We start from the raw sequence: 20,616 nt of genomic DNA on the forward strand, positions 1-20,616 counted from the left end.
TGCCACATCAAGGCAGTAACTCAAGAGACACAGATCTTTCTGTACAGCCACAGGCACCTTGCCTACATCAGCAAAAAGAAGAAAAAAACACAGAAAAACACATATTTTTTAAAGAATGTAAAGTCACAAGAAGCTGGCACAGATGTATTAAATTGTAGATTTCCTGTATATTAGTTGTGGAAGAAGTAGGGTTCACTGGATAACATGCATCAGAAATACAGCCTCTCTTGTATATATTTAACTTGTGAAGAGTTTTATGCAGCTGGTATTATCAATTATATTTTTTAAAAGGTGGTGGCTTTTTTTACCTAACTCCAAACCGTAATAAAGACTTGCTGGATTTTTTTATCAGCATCTAAATTTAGATGCCCTGTCCCAGACAGATAAAGTGCCCATTTATTAAGTATCTTCCTATTTCAGGCCTGTAGGCAGGAATATAAAGACTTTTCAAACATATGTTGTTTTGCCTTACCAAGTTAACAGAAAAATTAGTGACTAATCAAAGTCAACTCTGAAATTAAGTGTTCCTGTGGGCTCCTCTTTACACATCTCCCATTGCTTTGCATACACAGAGGCTATTTCAATTTTCTCGATGACAATAAAATGTGCTGCGTCTCTTCTCAGTGGAAACAATCATAAGCCTTTTTTGCTGTTTGTCGTTTAAATGAACCTTAGTTTTTCAAAATGTAACCAAGTTAAATCATTATGTAGACAACCAAAAATCAATGGGCACCCAGAAACCAGATCTGCTTTGACTTAGTGTTATTGTTATGGTTTGTAAAGCCAGCTGCTTTTAAAGATAAAATACTTTTTCTCTTTTTTTTTTGTTCTTGTGACAATACTGGTAACATTGGTAGAAAATCAGATTCAGGAAATAAGGATTTCCTATTATATGTTGGTAAATTTAACCTTATTGCACTACATCTAGGTCTATCAAAGACCTCTAAATAATGACAGTCACGATCAACGATTTATTATGCTAAGCTCTTTACAAGATGCTTTTTGATGCTGACATATAGAACAACAGTATTGCATAAATAACAATCACTCTCCCTTTTTTTAAAACATTGTTTCCCTTTAGAACTAGTTAGAAAATATTTCTTACTCCCTGATGACTGGCACTATGTATTGTTTATTAGCATACCCCTAGCATTATTCCTGATATGTGACTTTGTTGAAAAACAAAGAAACATAAATGTAATGGCTGGTCTTTTCTCTTGTTAGCAGAGCAATGCAGAGTGCATGTCAAGAATTGTCAGCAAAATTATGACTGATGTACATAAAGACAACACATACAAAGGTTGGGGATTTTTTGAAGTCAAATGCTAAAAAGTAAAGTGATTTGACAACAACAAAAAATAATAATTTACTACCACTTACTAGCCTGTTCAAAATGATCTGACATATTTGCAGAATCACACACAGAGTTTTCCTTTTTATCATGAAGGGAAGATTGTTTTTGTGACTGCTGCTTGATCAAGCACTAGTTCTTTTTTGTTTTCAAACATATTCTAAAATGTTGACATCAACTTTTATTAGCTCAACACACACTCATCTCAAAGTGTCTAAACTTGTGCAGGGTTATTATTTTAAAAGCGTACTCAGTAAATTCCACTTACTCCTAGATTTTCAAAGTGATCAAACCCAGTCACTTTCACACGATGTTGAACAAAACCCACATACTTATTTCCATATGTTTCACATTCTAAGCAAGTCCTTGTTCACTGCAAGTTACATATTAGTCTCACAAGCTTTGTCAGAACCATGGGACTCATAACTTGCTCACAGGAGTTCCTGGGTCCTGATGTGCTTCATGGCTAGTCCCAATTCCCTGCTAGGGTGAGATCTGGGGGAAGACCCAGCCCCTCCTCACACTGTGTTCCCAAAAAGGGGAAACTTGGAGGAATAAGACAGAAATGAACCCTGAGGTTTTGCAGCTCCATGCCCCTTGTCTGGATAGGAAGGAAAGAAGCCTTGCAGCACTGGTGTGATACGCCACAGAAGGAAAACTGGATTGTGACTCAAGGAGGCATCTGAATTTCTCTCGAGTGTCTCCAGCCTTTGCAATGCAAGATAGCTCTAAACAGAAAGGAGCTCAGGGCAAGGCCATCCTTGCCTTGTCCAGCTGCAGCTGTTTGCAGCAGGGAACTCTTGCTGAGCTCCCTTGCCCCTCTGCCCAAACCACCAGCATGTGGAGGACTCAGCAGGACTGAGCAGGCACCCCAGGCCCTGCCGCCCCAACTCACAGCCCTGAGCATATCTGCTCCACACAACAGAGAAGAGTGAACAGCTAAGGGCACTTACACCCTAACCTGCCACAACTGCTTTTCCCAAAGGACACCTGCCAGTCTCCTGCGGAGACAATATTGTCATTCTTCCCTACAAACACAGAAAAAAGCTGACACATATTTCCTGTAAGAGAGTAATTTCAAATCAGCAAGGGTGGGCACAGAAAGCTCTTGCCAGTGCATTTCTGTATGGACTCAGACAGGACCAGTTTAGCAAATGGAGAAGGCGCAATGCATTCTAAACTGTGCTGTCTTGCAAAAACTCCCAAAGATTTGTTCCAGAGGAGAAAGGCACATGGGATCAAGAAAGTGGTTTAACTTTTTCCTTTTATTTATTGTTACTATTATTATTAACATCAACTCATCTTTTAATAATAACTCTCCAATAAACAAGCCCATAATCCTTCACTGAACCCCCTCCTGTCAAGAACCTAAGTGCCAATTTGTCTTCTACATGCTGAGTGTAAATCTGAGGCCCAAGTCATTCCTGGGGCCATTCAAAATCATTGTAGAAGAGTAACTGCTTGGATGAATGTCTCACAAGAGCATTGGGTGCCTGTTGCATTCTTGTTTTCATAACCAACTGAAAGCCTTCTAGCATTCAAAGCTTCTCTGTGACTTCATTTAAAGAGCTTTGGATTGGGCATATGCCTGTGTCTCCCTAACCTTTTGAATAATTAATGTCACCTAGACCTTTGATTATTGTCCCAATCCTCACTTACCACTTTGCAGTTTTCTGAATTTCTTTTCTATAAAGGTGCCCAGAGTGTCAATGTCATGTGAAACGAGACTTCGCTGCTTTTATAAATAGTCCAGGAAAATGAACTTTCAATTGGTACTTCAATTCTGTGCACAGAGTTTTATTTGCTCTGTTGTTATAAAGAAAGCAAAACAACTAATAGCCACTCTACTAGAGGATTTACAGTTCCATTCAGAAATGCTTCAAAAGTATGCAGAAAATTCTTCTGTGTAGACTTTTGGGCCCTGTTATTGTCTGAGGTACTGATACATTCTTTTTTTTCTATTCCCTAGCCTCATTATATTACTTGAAAATGAACTGCATATGCTACTTATTGACTCATGCTCCACCTCCTTGTCAAAATCATTCAGTATTTTATCACCTGCCTATTTTGTTCTGACATTTCCCCAGTTTTGTACTATCAGGGAATTTCATCACCTTACTACTTATTCTTTCTTCCAGACTACTGATATGCTGCATAAGTTCAACAAAACTGGTGCAAATAATGATTCTTAAGGCTTTCCATTATTTACACCCCTCCAAACCAACCTGCTTCAATTCACGAGACTCCTATGCTTTCCATACCCAAGATCATGTTTCTTTTCTTTTTTAATCAAAGAAAGTATCTCTCCCTATGCCGTACTTATTCACCCAACAGATTAGTCTTTTGTGCTATACCGCTTCAAAAGCTTTGCTAAAATCCTGGTAAATCATGTTTATAGGCTTCTCTGTCAGCACTTGTGGCTACTCTCTCAAAATACTCTTTATTGAAAATTTTAAGCATGATCCTCCCTCTGTGAATCTTTGCCCTCTATCCTTCATTAAATCCAAACTTTCTCCTATCGTGTCTTTGATCAGCCTTCCTCTTCTGTTCCTCACTGTTTAAATCAAGCTCACAAACCAGTAACTTCATGCGTAATCCTTATATTCCCTATTAAATGTTTGTTTAGTGGCCTTTTCCCAGGCTGTTGATACTTCTTCTTAAAGATCACAAATTTATCTGCTTAATGTTTCCTTTTATCTCCAGCTCCTTTCACTGAGAATTTTGGAATGGATATTTTTGTAAGTCTTTTATTGTATATTATGCTCCATTATATTACCTCTAATCTGTACTTCATTCTTCTCCATGGGGAGGATATGCCACTTGCTCCACGACGAAGCATTTGTTTAACAGTACTGGTTTCCTTGATTACATACACCATTTGTGGATCTCTTGCACCCATGCCCCTTTTAACTGAATACTTATTCCCTACATGAAGTAACCAAAATATCACTCATAACTTCTAATGCGTGGTATCTACAGTCTTAGGCTTGCAGGCATCCCTCATTTGTTCTATTCTCCTTTCACACTTCTGTGCCCTATCAAAAATGGTTTTGATGTGTACGTGTTACCCCACCAATAACCTCCTGTTTACACCCAATTACATTATTTTCTCTTGTCACACTATTGAAGGGAGACTTTCAAGGCTTTTTCTCCTCAGTTTTAGCACAGACTAAGTATATGGATCAATAACACAGCTGAGACAACCTGCTGTTGCCAAAAGAGTGATGCCACACCTCTCACATCCTCTAACTCCCTTCTCCCATACCAGTCATTCACTCAGTTTCCGTCACATAAACAGTGGAGTTAGGTCAACCTTTTAAACCAACAGAAGAGTAACCTGACAAGAGAAAGCGAACAGCGGCCGACAAATCATATGAAAAAAACCAAGCTGAAACATTTAAAAGTTGCACACTAACTACAGCAATTTGCCAGTGCTAACTCTTAATGCTGCCAGCTGATTTTTGGACATCATTATTTTATTAAGCATTAGCAGTGTGCTTGGCCCTTCATGATACACAAGAGCAACCATGGTGCTAGCTTTGTCCACGTAGCCATTTTTCATCCGAGTTCGCACTAATTTTGACAGTACCTTAATTGAGGATTTAGTTTCTATCTTCCTGGATGCTTATTTTGTCAACGTTAAGCTCTTAAAAAACTAAGCATATGTTAGCCAGTTTCAGTGCATTGTTAGCTATTTATCTTGCTTATGGGGCACTGTCATCTTGCTTTTTTGTTTTAATTGACTAATTGCCAACTCTTGTAATTGCTCACACAAACCCCTTTAATTAGTATTTCCTGTTTACTTTTAGAAACACGTTCATTGCGATTTTTGGAGGATTTTTCTGTTCTGTTTTTGTTTAGCCTGGCCTTAAATTATAACAGGATCTGAGTGTACATGCCTAGAGAAAGAATACAATCAACCCCATAAGGTAAGCAAAATGAAAAATGGAAAGAAACATAATTTCTTCTCATTTCTTTGATTACGGTTACTTACTGCAAACACAAAATATATTGAGTCAGAAATACAAATGTTCATGTTAGCAGTTCTTCCTTCTCTATTCTGCTTGAATTCATGGTCTGCTATTCTGTGTTTTACCTTTATTCTGGATTCTGCATTTAATCATGTCTGTCTTCAATGTCTCAGTTATAAACCTTTCCCTACCCTGGTTGATGAAGAGCATTAGCTTGCAATGTCTCACATCCCCACACCGAAAAAAACACATCTTACCACATTTAAAAACTGCATCTCTTCCCTTTGAGATCTCTAATCCTTTTACTCTCTCTAGGTCTTTCAAACTCAGTACTGAAGTGAAATACCTGTCAGAAAAGTAACTCTAAAATCTGGCAGCACATGGTTGTATATTTATTTTCTCTCTCAATTACTTCATATCAGGCTTACATAGTTTAGGAATACAAATGGCTTAAAGTACCGTGAATTTGATTTGGGATCTAAAAAGCAAATATGCTCCTTTCTGTCTTTCTGTCTGAGGGCCTGATCCTGGGAGAGGCTGAGTCTGACTAGTGCACGTGTATGCGTTGAACAGTGCTCAGGAATTTGGGGCTTTGTTAGCAACTGACCTTTCTGTGAGCATCCCCACCCCTTTCTGTCTCCTTGCATTGCACTTAAAACCAAAGTTAACCCATCCAGAGGCATCCCAACACTCAGTATCTGTGTCAGAGCTGCTGTGTGGCTACAGACATTAAGGAGGAACTATGAACAATGCCACACCGATAATTCTGCAGATGACGTGGCATCAAAGCACAGGCAGTAGAGCTTGACTTGGCAGGTCTGAGACTCAAAAAGCCGATATTCTGAGTAAGCTGATATTTTTTCCTTTTTAAAGTTTTTTTTTTTTTTTTTGCTTTGTTTTAAAAAAAAGGCATACTGAGACAGACTGTCATTCAATAAAGCCACTACTTTCTTCACCAACAATCAGCAACAGATGTAGCCCAATAAAATTAATAGTTTGCAAGTATGCACAAGAGAATACTCTTGTCTCTTTTCTCCATCACAGATTTTGTAAAAGCTCTCTGGATTTTAACAGAAAGGCAAAATCAGGAGCTTTTTATATACTTTTTTTTTTTTAATTTAAACACTACAACAGTTTTTCTCCCACTCTATTGAGAATTAATGCTGATTAATTTCACTTTCCAAAGTGTAACTCAGGACACTCCCCCTGCCCTTAATTGTCCACTTTCAACTCAAACTGAATCCTGCACTATTACTTACCAAGATAATTTAATCCTACAGAATAGAATTTGTGCTCAAAAATATGCAACATTAATATTAATGTACAAACAGAAATATATTACTCATACATAATATATAAGAAATTAATTTTCATTGAAGTATCAGGAGAAGGAGTAAACCCCTTAGATCCTTCTCATGCAATTAGCTCTGCACTTGGGGAAGTCAATGGGACTTCACAAACGAAGGCTTCACACAATAACACAGGCAAGATTGGGGTTTTACAAAGGCACTACAAAATATGCCATGAACAGAGTCCTACAATCATACTGCTGTGATTTTAGTACTACCCTCTATGGATACACTTAGGCCACATCAACATTAACAAATATACTCGTAGCATCTGAGCTGGCACACAGCTGCTGACATTGCAATGATGCTTGACTGTGTGCCCAGTTGAAAAACCTCTGCTGAGGCAGTGCAGCTGCCCAAGGAAGTGGTGTACCAGCAAAACAAGCACTCTGCTGAGCCACTCTTCAACACTATCCACAATGATTTGTGTCTAACTGGGTTTTTTCCTGTGAAGACATATTTGCTCTCCTCAAAGGGAATTAAGGGAACTTCACAGAATTGCCTCTGTCCTATTTCATAATCTTTTACTTTCACATTAATTCTTAAAATACCAGCAGTTCCTCTTAGGTACATCCTGTAATAAGTTAACATCTTTTTACATGGAGTCTACCATTTCCCTATCTGAAAAAAAAGATTGCAGAATTTGTTTCAGAAGCAGAATGCCATACTTCTAGGTTTGAAAGACTTCAACCACTCAACCATCATCATACAAACCAGCTGAGAAGCAGGGAGCATAAGAGAAATGAGGAACTATGGCTGATAGTTCAGGAAAATCACCAGGTGATCCAGACATTCCCTGCCTAGGCCTGTGAGAGAAGCACCAAGCAGCAGAACATGATCAGTTGCAAGTTGGCCACTGTCAGTGATGGTTGCAAGGATTTGTAAGCAGACAGCCATGTTCCTATAGGTTGGTCCTAAACCTATTCCAGCCATCAGAGCACAAACCAAGAGGACTGTTGTAGCAGTGGCAAAGCCAACAGAGAAGGAAATCTGAAAGTTTGAAGTCTCAGATCTTTCTTTGTTGGTGAACCCCCTGTTTCCTACTGGAAAATGTAGAGAGGAAGAGGTGGCTTTTCAGATATGAAAAGCCATTAGGTGTACCTTTTTAGATAGACTGCTGTAAAATATCTGAATAATAAGCAAAAACCAGAGGAAATGTATCCCAACACAGGACACCAAAACTGTGGACATATGATCAAAGGGGATAAATAGCTCCCTTCTCTTCTACCTCCCACCTTGTTTTTGAGTACACAAGGAGCAAGTAACTTTGAAATGGCTGCATTTCTAAGTGGTTGTATTTCTAAGACACTCTTCAAAGGCATTTCACAGGCATTAAAAATGATTCCTAGAAATGCACATTATTATTGGTAGGACTGTACTGAGATGCTCAATATCAAGGAAGGCCCTGCCCTTTTATTCACTGACTTATGGAGCCATATACCAGCAACAAAGGTGTAGCCACCAAGGAAGAACAGGGTAACATCAACATGCATCTGCTAGATGGGCCCAAAGGATGGGTAGAAACCACAGAAGAATAAAATGCATGAGGTTGATCTCTGGGGATCCTCTGGTCCAGTCCTCCTTTTCCAGAAGGGTCACCTAGAGCCAGACCATGTCCAGATGACTTGTAAGTATCTCAAAGGATACACAACCTGTCTGGGTAACCTGTGCCAGGGCTCGGTTGCCCTCACAGTGTTTCCTGATGTTCAGAGGGAACCTCCTGTGTGTCCATTTGAGCCCTCTGCTTCTTGTCCTAGAATGTCACACGGTGCGGGTGGATGCTAGCAGGAGACACATCTCTGCTGGCATACCCAGCAAAATACCCTGTATAAAATAGTACAGGTCATATTTATCCAATAATTTGTTATACAATGCAGGAAACGATATAAATGAAAGATGGAGATGTCTTTGGCAGGAGAAAAAGGTACCTCATAGTTTTGAACCACCATAAAATCAACTACATGCTATCACAGAGCTATGGCAGGTCAAAGAAGAGTATCCTTTAACAAGACACTACATGTCAGGTGGTTTGTTTTTGTTCATTTTGTACAACTTCGTGAAACAAGCAGTACTAGGGCTACATACCCATCTTAAATTAACTGTTAGCCCATTTTATTTCCCTCATGACAGAGTAACAAATCTGGGTGTTACATTTGTTGTATGAGACAAAGTAATACACACATCATATATAACAACTTTATTGAGTAGTGGTGAAAAACAGTTCTCATGTACAGTCACTTAAGAAGCTGGCCTGTGAGTATCACAAAGAACAGATCATAGTTTCCTCCTATAACTTCATTTCTTGTGTTTGCTTGACTTTTGCAAAAGAAACAGGTATAAACTTCAGCTACAGCCATCTTCCTGGTTTGGATCTCTTAAAGGCCTCTTTCCTATGTGGATTCTATCACCTGCTGGATCACCTCTCTTCCCAAACGTTGTAACAACTTCATAGGATTTGAGATTACTATTAGTCTATTAAATTTTTCTTGAAATCGGCCAAGAGTAGTCCAAAAATAAGAGGTGGAAGTGAGAGAATCCTCTAGAGGTATGCAAACCAGCAGACAAATAGAGGTATGCCATGATTTTCTGTGTCTTGTTCCTAAAGATGATCAGGCTAGAAAAATGTGCGAAATCTCTTAATTTCTACCCAATTCTGAGGTCAGAATACAAATACTCACCACTACTGTGATATTCCTCTGTAGCTGTGCAGAAATTGTGGCGTGCTACACCAGTCAGCTGGCCAGCAGGTATGAGTACGGGAAAAGCCCCAAGAGGATAGTGCGCTGCACAGCTCAGCTGTAGGAGTATACATCTCATGGATGTTTTGTCTTATAAAACTTTGCTGAATCTATATTTGCCCTCTCTAGAGATCCTTAAGGACTTCATCCACATTCCTGTGTCCCTCTCCAGTTCTTCTGCATTTCTTCAAGCACGCATTCCACCCCCCAACCCCGGTACATTTTACGGAAACCTTGGTTTAGTGCTCTTGAAAATTTTGGAGGACATGTTATCCTTTCATCCTCTCATGCAAAGTTTTCCACAGGTGTGAAGAAGATGCCTCTCCAAATTCCCCAGCTGAAGCCTCTGACAAATAACAAGACAGACAAACAGCATTAGATTTTAATGATCAGTGGACAGGAAACTAAGAAAACTCACTACAATTATCCCCCTTGCTTCTGTTCAGCAGCTCCCAGCCAACATACGGCCTTCCTTTCACAGACTGAACTCATGGTGAGGTTGGAAGTTTGAAGCTTAACTTTGGTAGGATTTACAGCAACAGGATAACAATAATACTATCCTTGTAAAATTCAAAGAGGACTCTGATAGCTCACTACCAAAACTGTTAAGGCAAAGAGAAGAGAAATGCTTAAGCTGGATCTTATCAGCCACTTCACGGTAGTGGCACTACCAGAAATTAAAGCATAGTGTGAAGTAGAGGTGGCCTACTGGCAAAAACCCCAGGCTAGCCCATCCTAAGAATATATATGGTCACACTTTAAATAATACTTTCTTGAAAGGAATGTTAAAAAGATGCCAGAAGACAAAAATGGTATTTTAGTGAGCTCATTTTGAAACTCCAGAAGCAGAAAATATGTTTGTCACAGATTAGTTCCACAAACTATTTCAAAGCCAAATCTTTGTGCCAGCAACAAACCTTCTTTACCTTTTTCTATCCCTGGATCCAAAATACGGCATGAAAATCACTTGTTCTGGGCCTGGATTCACTGACAGGAAACCCAAGGCACTACTTATGTTTACATTACAAGTTTATGTGCTTATTCATAAAAATCCTGTAGTCAGAATGATCAGCTTGGATTGCTGATGAGGAGGATTATTTTAATTTCTTTATGTATTTCAATTAAATGCATGAATATTGATTTCAGTGCATTTTTTCAGTTAAAAGCACTGTGATTTATATTGCTAAAATGCTATTGCTTGCCCTGCCAAAAGCATGCATCTGGGAACATTTCTGGGTTGCTTACAGTCTTTTCTCTCTTCTTTCTGCCTCTGACTGCCAGTGCATGCTGTTGAAATAAACCAGCTACTTCAAAAGGCAGTTCCCATTTTCTGTCTTTGTGGGTCTGGCAGTGTTTTGAGAAGTGGGGGGAAGAATAGTAAGAGAATAAAGGTAGATTCAGGGCCCATGAATAAATAAAGAGAAAAAAAATATAATGATAGAAGAGTACACCTACCTGAGCTCCATTCTTTCTCCCAGGGTGATACTATTTCTGGATTCATCTGAGGTCGGAGAAGTTGAGTTTCAAGGAGCCAACAGCTCTCCACAGCATCTGAATTTTGTGACCCCATCTCTGCAAGCTCATTGTCAGCCTGCACTTTCACAGCTCCTTCTAGAACAGTGTTGTGATGTACCCGGTGTCCCTTGCTGTGACATGCCCACTCTGGCAAACAGCTCTGCACAACCACGACGGGACAGAAGAGCAGTCCCAGATTCACTTATTCTGCTCTCCAGCTGGTGTGACAGTTGCAAGCTCTCTCCTTTGTCCAGCATTTTTGATACTCTCTGCTATAGTGAGTATCTGCAAGTCTTTTGCCACACCTAAATAAGCATCTTCACTCCTGAAATAATTTGGCCGTGTACTCACACTGCTCCTCCTCTCCTCAGGACCAGAAAACCCAGAGCACTTTTGTACTATTAATGAAGTACTGTCTGCATTGCCACAGGTAATAGAGTATTCACATGAGCTTCACATTCATGGAACAAAGTGATACAGAAGCAATTACGCTTCTACTCTGAAAGTTACCAACAGGATCTCAAACTGAGCACAATTGCACATGTGGATACACTGGCATAATTCAGGTTTTACCATTAAACTGTGGCTGGAGTCCATTCCCTCCTCCCCTGCCAGCTAAGAAATGGACAATATAACTTATTGCATAATTAGGCTGGTGTGATTCTGCAAGTACAGAACTCTTGAAGTTTAAGAAGTGAGGGCACACTTTCTGCTGAGTCAAGAGTTCTCTCATTAGGTGCATGACAGCATATTAAGGAAGAACAAGAGTCAAGGCCACACAGTTTTTCTTGAACAGAATTTCATCTTCCAAGTGCTTTACAAAAAGTGTATTTAAAGTAAGCATGACAACACACTTTTCAGGAAATATCTAACTTATATTCTGAATAAGGAAAATGAAGCAGAGATATTCAAGCAGATTTGGCCAAGTCAGCAAAGGAAATGAGTAACAGAAAAAGGTCTAGTTCCCAATTCACCAGCATCCCCCCCTTGTTCTCTGCTTTTAGACAATAACTATCACCTTAGCCTAAAAGTGTGCTTGCAGTGTGATTCACAATCTTTACAAGAAATCCACAACCAGCTGAATCCAGCACCTCATTAAAGCCCAAAGATTAACTTGCAGATTTACACATTTTAGAGCTCTTTCAAAAGCTAGATATCCACAATCTGCCTGTTTAAGTCTGCGTGGTAACTTAGGGGTACTAGACTCAGCAGTGTGATGGGCTTAACGAGTTCCGATGTGCTCCTTGAGTTGTTGTAACCAGTGATGAGCATTGCTCATCATTTCCCACCCCAACCAGAAGGTAACTTTCAGTGGAGATGATTCAAGTCAACATTTTTCACTCAGCAAGTGGGGTGAGCTCAGCAGGTGACAGCTCAGCTGATGACATTATACCATGGTAAGGTAATTGCACCCTATCACATTACTGGGTACAGAGTAAAAAGGGAAGGTTTCTAGTTCAACCTTGAGAATACTCGGCAAAGGAGCTAGAAGTGACACTTTCAGTGTTATCTTTTATCCTAAAAAGGTATTTTCAAATATTCTTATCATTGAAATCTATTACTGAGTAAAAAGGGGTATTCAGCAATATTAATGGTCTGACAACTCATCTCACATATGCAAGATACCTATTTTTCTTGCCTTAGGAATGAAATATTCTTTATATATAGGTTGAAATCTCAAACCGTGCAACTCTCAATAATGCAAATGAAACTTTCATTCCTTTATCTTATTAATACTTTTTGTTGAAAATTTCCCCAAAATTGCAGGTTTAAGTTGCTGTCTTCGACATCCCATTCAGTTCAAGAAACATCCTTCCAGTGGAGTATCAAAGCCAGTGACTAATAACAAATTTTAAAAATCCAGTTTGTTTTTACGGTTTGTGTTATATGCTTATGTTTTCACTTCCCTCAGTCTGGACATCCAATCTATAGTTTTAAACATCTGCACATTACCACTTTCAGTTTTGATTCTCATTGCTACAATGCTTGCATCACTACAATTTGAAACCAGTAATATCTGCTAGAAAAATAAATTCTCTTTCAGGATTTTACAAATGTGCATTTATGGTTTCCAGAACTATTAATGCTCCGTCAGGAATCTGATAGCTTTGCCTTCCCATGAGAAAAGAATCTGAAAGTCTACATTACTATGTGGACACTAGAACCACAGAGACTGAAAATTCAGTTTACATCCACAGAATGAGGGTGAGTGGCAAATGGTGATTTGAAGGATGCAAATGCTATGCACAAATCTGTAAAAAGCTTTTTCATCTTAAATATACTTTTATATATAAATCAAAAGGATTAAGAAGAAGAATGTGATGCCAATTAGAAGTACAACTAAGAACTCTGATTATACCCGATCCGAGTACAGGTAACTAATGACACTCAAGGCAACTGATCTTACATCACCACAAAGGACTCCCAAATCTCTTTATGTCTAGTTTACAAGCAAGAGAAAGACAAGTTGGTGACATCTTAGCATGGTGACTGACTTAACACATGATTCTGATTGTGCTTGAGGCAGCAGGAATTGGCTTCCAACATGACTGGGAAGAGGGATTTCATGTAGTCACTTGGTGCAAGATGACAGAAACAGAAACCAGAATGACTCTGAACCTATCAAACACACACAGCTGGTAATCTTGTGGTTCTGACTGAGCAGCAGTGGGATCACCAGTGGCCTGAAACACAGATAATGAGAGCCACTCCTCTTCCTCTTCTTTAAAAAGAAGGTTTTCCTCAGACCTCACATTCTCAGTCTAACAGCCTTCCATAAATTCCACACCACATCCCATTCCTCAGGTATCTCTTACCACCATTCAATGTGCAAACTGGAGATGAAGAAGTTATGAAAGCACAGGGCTTTTTCCTGGGAGGTGCATCCTGCCTGGTACTTCATCCTGAACTCTCAGCTCCAATTCTCTCTTCATGGCACTCCAGGTTCTGTGCTACCTCAGTGTCCTTCTCCCAGCCTATCTTCATCTATGTTCTCAGAAGCTCCATAAACACTTACCTCTTGGTCCACATATCCTTATTTATCCTCCCTCTTCCCTCTCTGCCTCCCTCCTGCCCTCCAGTTTGCACAACAGTGTTGGATGACATGCTGAGAGATATCTTTCCCAACAGATGGGCTCACAAACAGGGAGTGAGGAAGGTGATGGAAGAGCAGCAGCTCCCTAGCCACAGGGTATCCATACGCATTCGCAGCAATGGGTTGCACCATGCTCATATTATTATAGGCTAAAAGCTTTCTTGAAACAAAAGCTACTATTTCTTAAAATTTGTTTGAGCTGTGTTTTTAGGCTTCCTGAATTAGAAGAGGTCATAATGCAAGATATCATGCCTAAAATATTACCTCTAAGTCATTCTAATGGTAACATTTCTGAAGACAAAACATATTCCCTTCCCTCAGTACATGATCCCCCTACCTCCCCACATACAGGTGTCATTACTTGGTTACTGGTGACTGAGAAAGCAGATGACATCTTTCGAGAGTTTGATATTTACTTTTTAAGTTATGCTGCATGATGGAATTTCAGTCATCAGGCACTAGGTGTTTCAGTGACATCAAAATGTTCTTCATCACGAATGGAAAGAAAAACAACAAGCAATTGCATCCAAAGGACTGATTTCCCAATTTACCTTAGGCTAGCATTGCACTTCTACTTAATCAAAATATGCTGTAAGAGGAGAAAATGAATGTCTACAACACAATTAACAAAAATACCCTCAATTTGTTGCTCACAAATATTTTTTAAAAAATCCACCCCTTATGCCAGCATTTTGGCTCACTGTGTCTACTCCTCTGTCATTAATGCTCTCTGCCGTAAGCACAACTCCTAGCTGGGGATTCCAATGCGTATGGGAGCTAGGATAAGATTCCAGATCTCAGTTGTGCTGGCATGAAGATAGGACTCCTCAGTGATACAGAAGACAATATCCTAGGGAGACTGGAATTAGTCCTATTTCGCAAAATTCAATCCAAGATGTAAGGCATATCAAGAAGCAAGTAATTACTAGCTAGTGGCTGTGGATGGAAATGTAACATGGATCAGCCTAAGCATTTCATGACAAGTGACAAGACAGCTTGAAAAAAGGGGGATTTTTTCCAAAAGGATGGAAGGTGTCAAGAGCAAAGAAAAAAGGGTTACCTCTTCAGTTTGGGAGGGGCTGATTCTAGGCATTGGAGATACTTGTGGTGTTTTCAGCTGTGTACTGTTGCTGTCTGGAACAAGCTCTCTGTGGATTGACTGAATATGGTTTTGGAGTTCAGTTTCTGATTCAAACTTTACATTGCAACTAGAACAGCGAGTCTTCAGTCCCCCTGCCTTGCTTTTGTTCTCAATAGAACTCAAGTTCTCATTTTGGCCCATGCCTTGTCTGTTACTGCTTGAAGGGATGTTGACACTTGGACTACCACTTTTACTGAGATTAACACAGCTAGCACACAGACCATATGGCAGACCGTTGATGTCAAGTTTCACTAAATCCTGTTTCGAACGGAATTCCTTCAGGCAAGATGCACACTTGTACAGTTTCTGGAGATGCTGTGCACGTCCCGTGGACTGCACGGCAGAACCATTTCCAGTTTTCTGCATATGGAACGTGCCGTGGATTTTCAGTTCCAGCGTGGAGGTCACTGTCTGCATGCACACCACACAGCGGAACCCTGTCAAGGAGTTCCTCAGGTCAGGGTGCATTTGGCAATGCTCTAAAAATTCCTCCTCACTCTGGAGGGGCATCTTGCAAATCCTGCAGTTTCCAGTGTCCAGGCTCTTACTATGCGTGACCTTATGTTCAGTAAGAGTCAGAAGAGACGGAAACCGCTCGCCACAGATTGGGCACATATAGTGTTTCACTGGTCCCAAGTGTGTCTGCATGTGCTCTCGAAGCCCATTTTCAGAAAAGAATGTTCGAGAACACACATTACACTTGTAATTCCCTTTAATGAGTTCAGCCTTTTTCTTCACTATGGCGCTTTCTCCCGGTCGAATGTTGTGGTCTCGCAGCTGGTGATTCTGCAAGAGAGTCTCCATGGTGTAAGCTGCTCCGCAAATGTCACAGCCATACATAGGCTCAGATGTGTCCACATCTTCTTCACTGCCATCGTGGCTGTTATGGGACTCCTGGCTATTTGTCAACAAGGTCTGGAGTTCCACTTCCTCTTTCTGAACTTGCTCAGATGCCCCATTTGTTCCACAGTTTGGAGTTTTCGTTTCAAAAACACAATGTTTTTCCCTCAAGTGCTTTTCCAGCAAGATGATAGCATGGAAAGCTTTGCTGCAGAACTTGCAGTTGTACTTCTTGCTGTGTGTAGTGATGTGGCACTGCAGCTCCACCTCCGTACCAAAGGATTCACCACAGAAGATGCACTTGTGCACTTTGCCTTGGTTCTCTAGATGGTTGTGTTTCACATGAAGCTGTAGGTCAGTCTCATTGCGGAAATCCCAGTTGCAAGATGTACATCTGTATACCTTCTTCTCATTGCTGTGCTTCACAGCCAAGTGCAGCTGTATGGAGACTTTGGAGTCAAAAACTTCTTGGCACAAGGTGCAGCGAAAGAACACGAATGTATGCATGTCCAGCAGGTGTTTCTGCAAGTCATCCACAGAAGTGAACTGCTTGTCACAGCTTTCACAGATGTAATAGGTTGAGGTGATCATGAAATGAATGGTAACATGCTTCAGCAGTGACTCCTGATTTGGAAATTCCTTGTTGCACTGAGGGCAGGTCAGTTTTGGCAGGACAGTGTCAAGATGTGTTTTCAAATGAGTCTGAAAACCATCCAAGGAAGTATACTTAGCACCACACTGATTACAAATATATTCCCCAGCAGGACGAGGAGGAGCACCTCCAACTGCCTGCATCATCTTTAAAGAGGTCTGCTCAATGGTTACAGGAGATAACGGACTCATCGCTCTGGACTTTTTCCCATTGTGGATGTAATTCAGCGCCAAAGGAATGTTCTTATGGTTCTCCTTGATATGTTTGTTCAGTTTAAGAACACTATTAAATATTGGAGAATTGGTACAGTAAGAACAAGAATACACTTCCACCACTGGATCTTTTGGGGTTCCGAGCACAGGAGAACCAAAACGGGAACTGCTAAGATCACAATGGACTTGTCTAATATGCTCTTCCAGAGAAGAATCTGTAAGAAATCCCATGTAGCAATGGGGGCAAAAGAACGCATTACTGTCCTTAGCAGCAGGATTGGCAAATCCATGAGAACATCGGATGTGTTCCTGAAGGGTGTTGAGGTCATTGAACACTTCAGAGCAGAAGTTGCACTGGTACACCATGGCAGGCATGGTAGAAACAATCAGTGCTGGGTCTGGAGCTTCATGGACTTGCTTAAGATGTTCATTGAGATTGTAGAGAGATGGCAATACCTCCAAACAATACTGACAGATATGGGCTTGTTCGGGTTTATCTAAATGCATAGTTTTCAGGTGTATCTGCAAAACTGCAAGGCTGGAAAACAACTGTTTGTTGCAGTAAATGCAGCTATAAGTAACTTTTGCCTGTTTACTTGAAGGACCAGTGATATCTGGCACTTGCTGAGCTGCCCTCTTCCTTCCACGACCTTTTGGTATAGGAGGTGCCGTTTCCACCATTGTTGAGCTATCCACTGAGAGATTCGAATCTGGAGTAGTGCTAGAGACTGAGGTGTACCCCACAGTTACCAAAGATGGGCTGTTGCTGTGGTTGCACGACTCTGGCTGCTGGTGACTGTCCATGTGGCTGTACAGCTCCTCCACAGTATGAAAGTTCTCAGAGCAAATGCTGCATGAATTCTTCTTCTCACCATTATGAGCCTGCTCCATGTGATTTACTAGGGACGTTTCCTCTACAAAGAGTTCATGACAGTAAACACACTGAAGAGCAGATCGGTCTTCATTAGGGGAACACTCAGGGTGACATTCTGCAATGTGCTTCTGAAGATCTTCAGGAAAATCAAAGCCTTCTTCGCACTGACTGCATTTCTGAGTGTCCTTCATTTTCCAGTCCTCCATCCGGGAAGCGGACTGGGAGCCATCTTTGTTCCTCTCGTGAACCTGCATGTGTCCATGCAATGAACTAGATGACAGGAACCCACGTCTACAAATGGCACACTTATATGGCTTGTTGGACGTATGAGTCTTTAAGTGAATTTTAAGATGATCGCTCCTTGAGAACGCCGCATCACACTCGCTGCAGTGATACTTCTTGTCTCCTGTATGAAGCTTTATGTGGCGGTCCCTGCTCCGTTTGTGTTTGAAGAGACGGCTGCAATACGTGCATTTGAAAGGGAGCTTGTCACTGTGACTTTGCTCGTGGTGCTTTAAGTAGCTGAGGCGGCTGAACGACTTGTCACAGAACTGGCACGGATAGGGCAACCCTGGGCCTCCTTCCTCTTCTCCAAAATCACAGCCTTCTCCATGGCTCGGGGATGTCTGGTCCTTGCTAGAAGGCGATGATGCTGGCCATGAGCAAGAGGGGTCATCCTCAACATCCACTCCGTCTGAAATGAGAAAGAAACAGGCCCACAAGCTTAATCCCAGCAGTTGAAAGGAGATAGGAAATGCATATGAATAACACAGGACTGCTACTCCCAAATAGCTAAAACATTAAACTCAGACTAGGATATTTCTTACACTGATATCCAACAGTTTCAAGACCACATTTATTTTTATCATACTGTAAAACATTAAAAGTTATTAAATAGTTCTGTGCCTATATTAACTTTTTATTGCTTTTTTATCATTCTTTCTCAGTTGCAGGATATGTATTATACATTGACAACTTTATTAAAATGCAGATTTTAATATATTTAATGTTTCTTTTGTATCCATTGTAAAATTATTTGCATATTATGTGAGCATCTGAAGAATCAGAGGAAAGGGGAAAATATTACAGGAATGCTTTAAAATTAATACACTCAACCCACATGCCTAATATTTAATGAAAAGATTCCCCCTGCTTTGCCAGGTTTGTGGTATTTTTTCCTTTGAAGTTGATTCTGAACGCAGGAATCTTTTAAAGGCTATTTCTGAGAGAGACTTGGGTGTTATTCTAAACAATAATAGGAAAAATTACAGGGGAGGAACAGGATAACAATATAAAGAGTGATGTTTTCTCTAATACAGTACAACCAGATTTCTCCAATAATGATACAATTCAGTTACTGAAAGCTGGCAGCTGGATCATTAAATGTTCAAAACAAACTAACAAACCAACAGCCAGGATCAAGGAAAATGAGAAAGTGTCACAAGGGTCAGCCATGAACAGCTTTTTTTTTTTAAGTTCAAGAGGTTGCCCACCATTTCTTCCTTTTTGCAAAGGCCTCGGCCAGCTGAACTTCCTCAGTACAGCATAACCTGTACTGTGAGGCGATCACAGACAAAGCAACTTGTAAAAAACTGGAAACAGGAAAAATGATAAACATTTATGGTAAAAGCTGAAAGATTTATGAGTTACAAGGAAAAGACGAAACAGAAATGCTGGCCAGATAATAAACGGACTAGTTATCCATGGTATTACCTCATCTCTAAACAGGGAAAGTTGTAAATATTTTTTTTCAAGAGATGTGCTGTACAGTTTTTGCACTTTTTGTTTTAAATGTAGATAACTATACTGCAGTGATCATACTGATCTTAACCTAAAACATCTTTAAAAATATTAAAAGAATATTTGAAAGATCACTCCACATCAAATAATTCTTCTATTCCTTTCCAGAGGCAATGCTTGAGGTTTTTTCCTTCTGTAAAACTGACTACTGTAGCACTATAGAAAAAGATACGATAAACCCCTTGAAAAATATCTTTCTAAAGGTATTCTTGCAAAGCACTAAGTTTCTTAACATCTTCAGCCTTCTCTCAAAAAATTTACTACAACAACACAAAAGTTAGAGCTGGCCTATATTATATAAACAAATTCCAAGCTGGCTTACTTTAAGGTAAAGAGATTTTACTAGATTATCAACCTCTTGCTTATCCACAGGAAACAGATGAGGATTCATTCCTTTCCTGCATCTAGAAACTGATGACAACGCCATCTCACTATCAATGCCAGATGGCAACCATCTAACTCTGAGAAAACAACCAAACACCATTGCTGGATGCCTGCCCATTGACACAATGCTTTTCAGGATAAGTTGGAGACTGCATGGGTTTTTATCCTCTTGTTTATGTCTTGGAGAGGAGGGTTTCACAAATTAAACACACCTTTTGCGCGCACACACACAATATACATCTGTAATTGCCTACATACAAATCTGCCCTAATGGTATGTATTTCAATAATAGAATCAAACCCTGGCCTGAGTGCCATGTTTTTGAACCGAAAACAATGCTGTTTGTTTTTCACAAAAATTGAAACATTAAAATCCTCCCTTCCAGCAAAAGGAATCTGCTAAAATGCTTCCCAATGTGCAAAGATCTTCATTGTCATACACACTAAAGAAAACCAGTCAGGTGAGTTTTTAAGATGGTACATTAATGACTGCAATATTCACAGGAGACTTTTAATGTAAATCTGTGTACTGCCCTTTCAAATTGCTGGGTTTGACTCTAAAACTGAAAATAATCAAAACAGTAGAAAAAGCATTTACATAAAAATATGTTAATGTTTTCTCCACTTCTAAATTTTATATTAAATGCATCTTTCCAGCTAGGTCTTTTAAATGAGAAAACCTTTTGTTCTTTAAAA

The 20,616-nt window shown here is 40.0% G+C and overlaps 1 protein-coding gene across 12 annotated transcripts in view; it reads right to left on the minus strand.

The window, feature by feature from the left end:
* The window catches only part of ZNF521 (zinc finger protein 521), a 229,935-nt gene that overhangs the window by 118,243 nt on the left and 91,076 nt on the right, over nt 1–20,616 (minus strand). For 11 of the 12 annotated variants that reach the window (XM_048289336.1, XM_048289345.1, XM_048289337.1 and 8 more), the window contains one exon: nt 15,079–18,431. In XM_048289336.1, the coding sequence (XP_048145293.1) occupies nt 15,079–18,431 (3,353 nt within the window). Of the gene's footprint in view, nt 1–8,853; nt 9,756–15,078; nt 18,432–20,616 lie in introns of those variants that run through there. The other variant, XM_048289343.1, reaches the window with a different exon arrangement.

Source organism: Corvus hawaiiensis, chromosome 30, assembly GCF_020740725.1.
Source record: "Corvus hawaiiensis isolate bCorHaw1 chromosome 30, bCorHaw1.pri.cur, whole genome shotgun sequence".
NCBI lineage: Eukaryota > Metazoa > Chordata > Aves > Passeriformes > Corvidae > Corvus > Corvus hawaiiensis.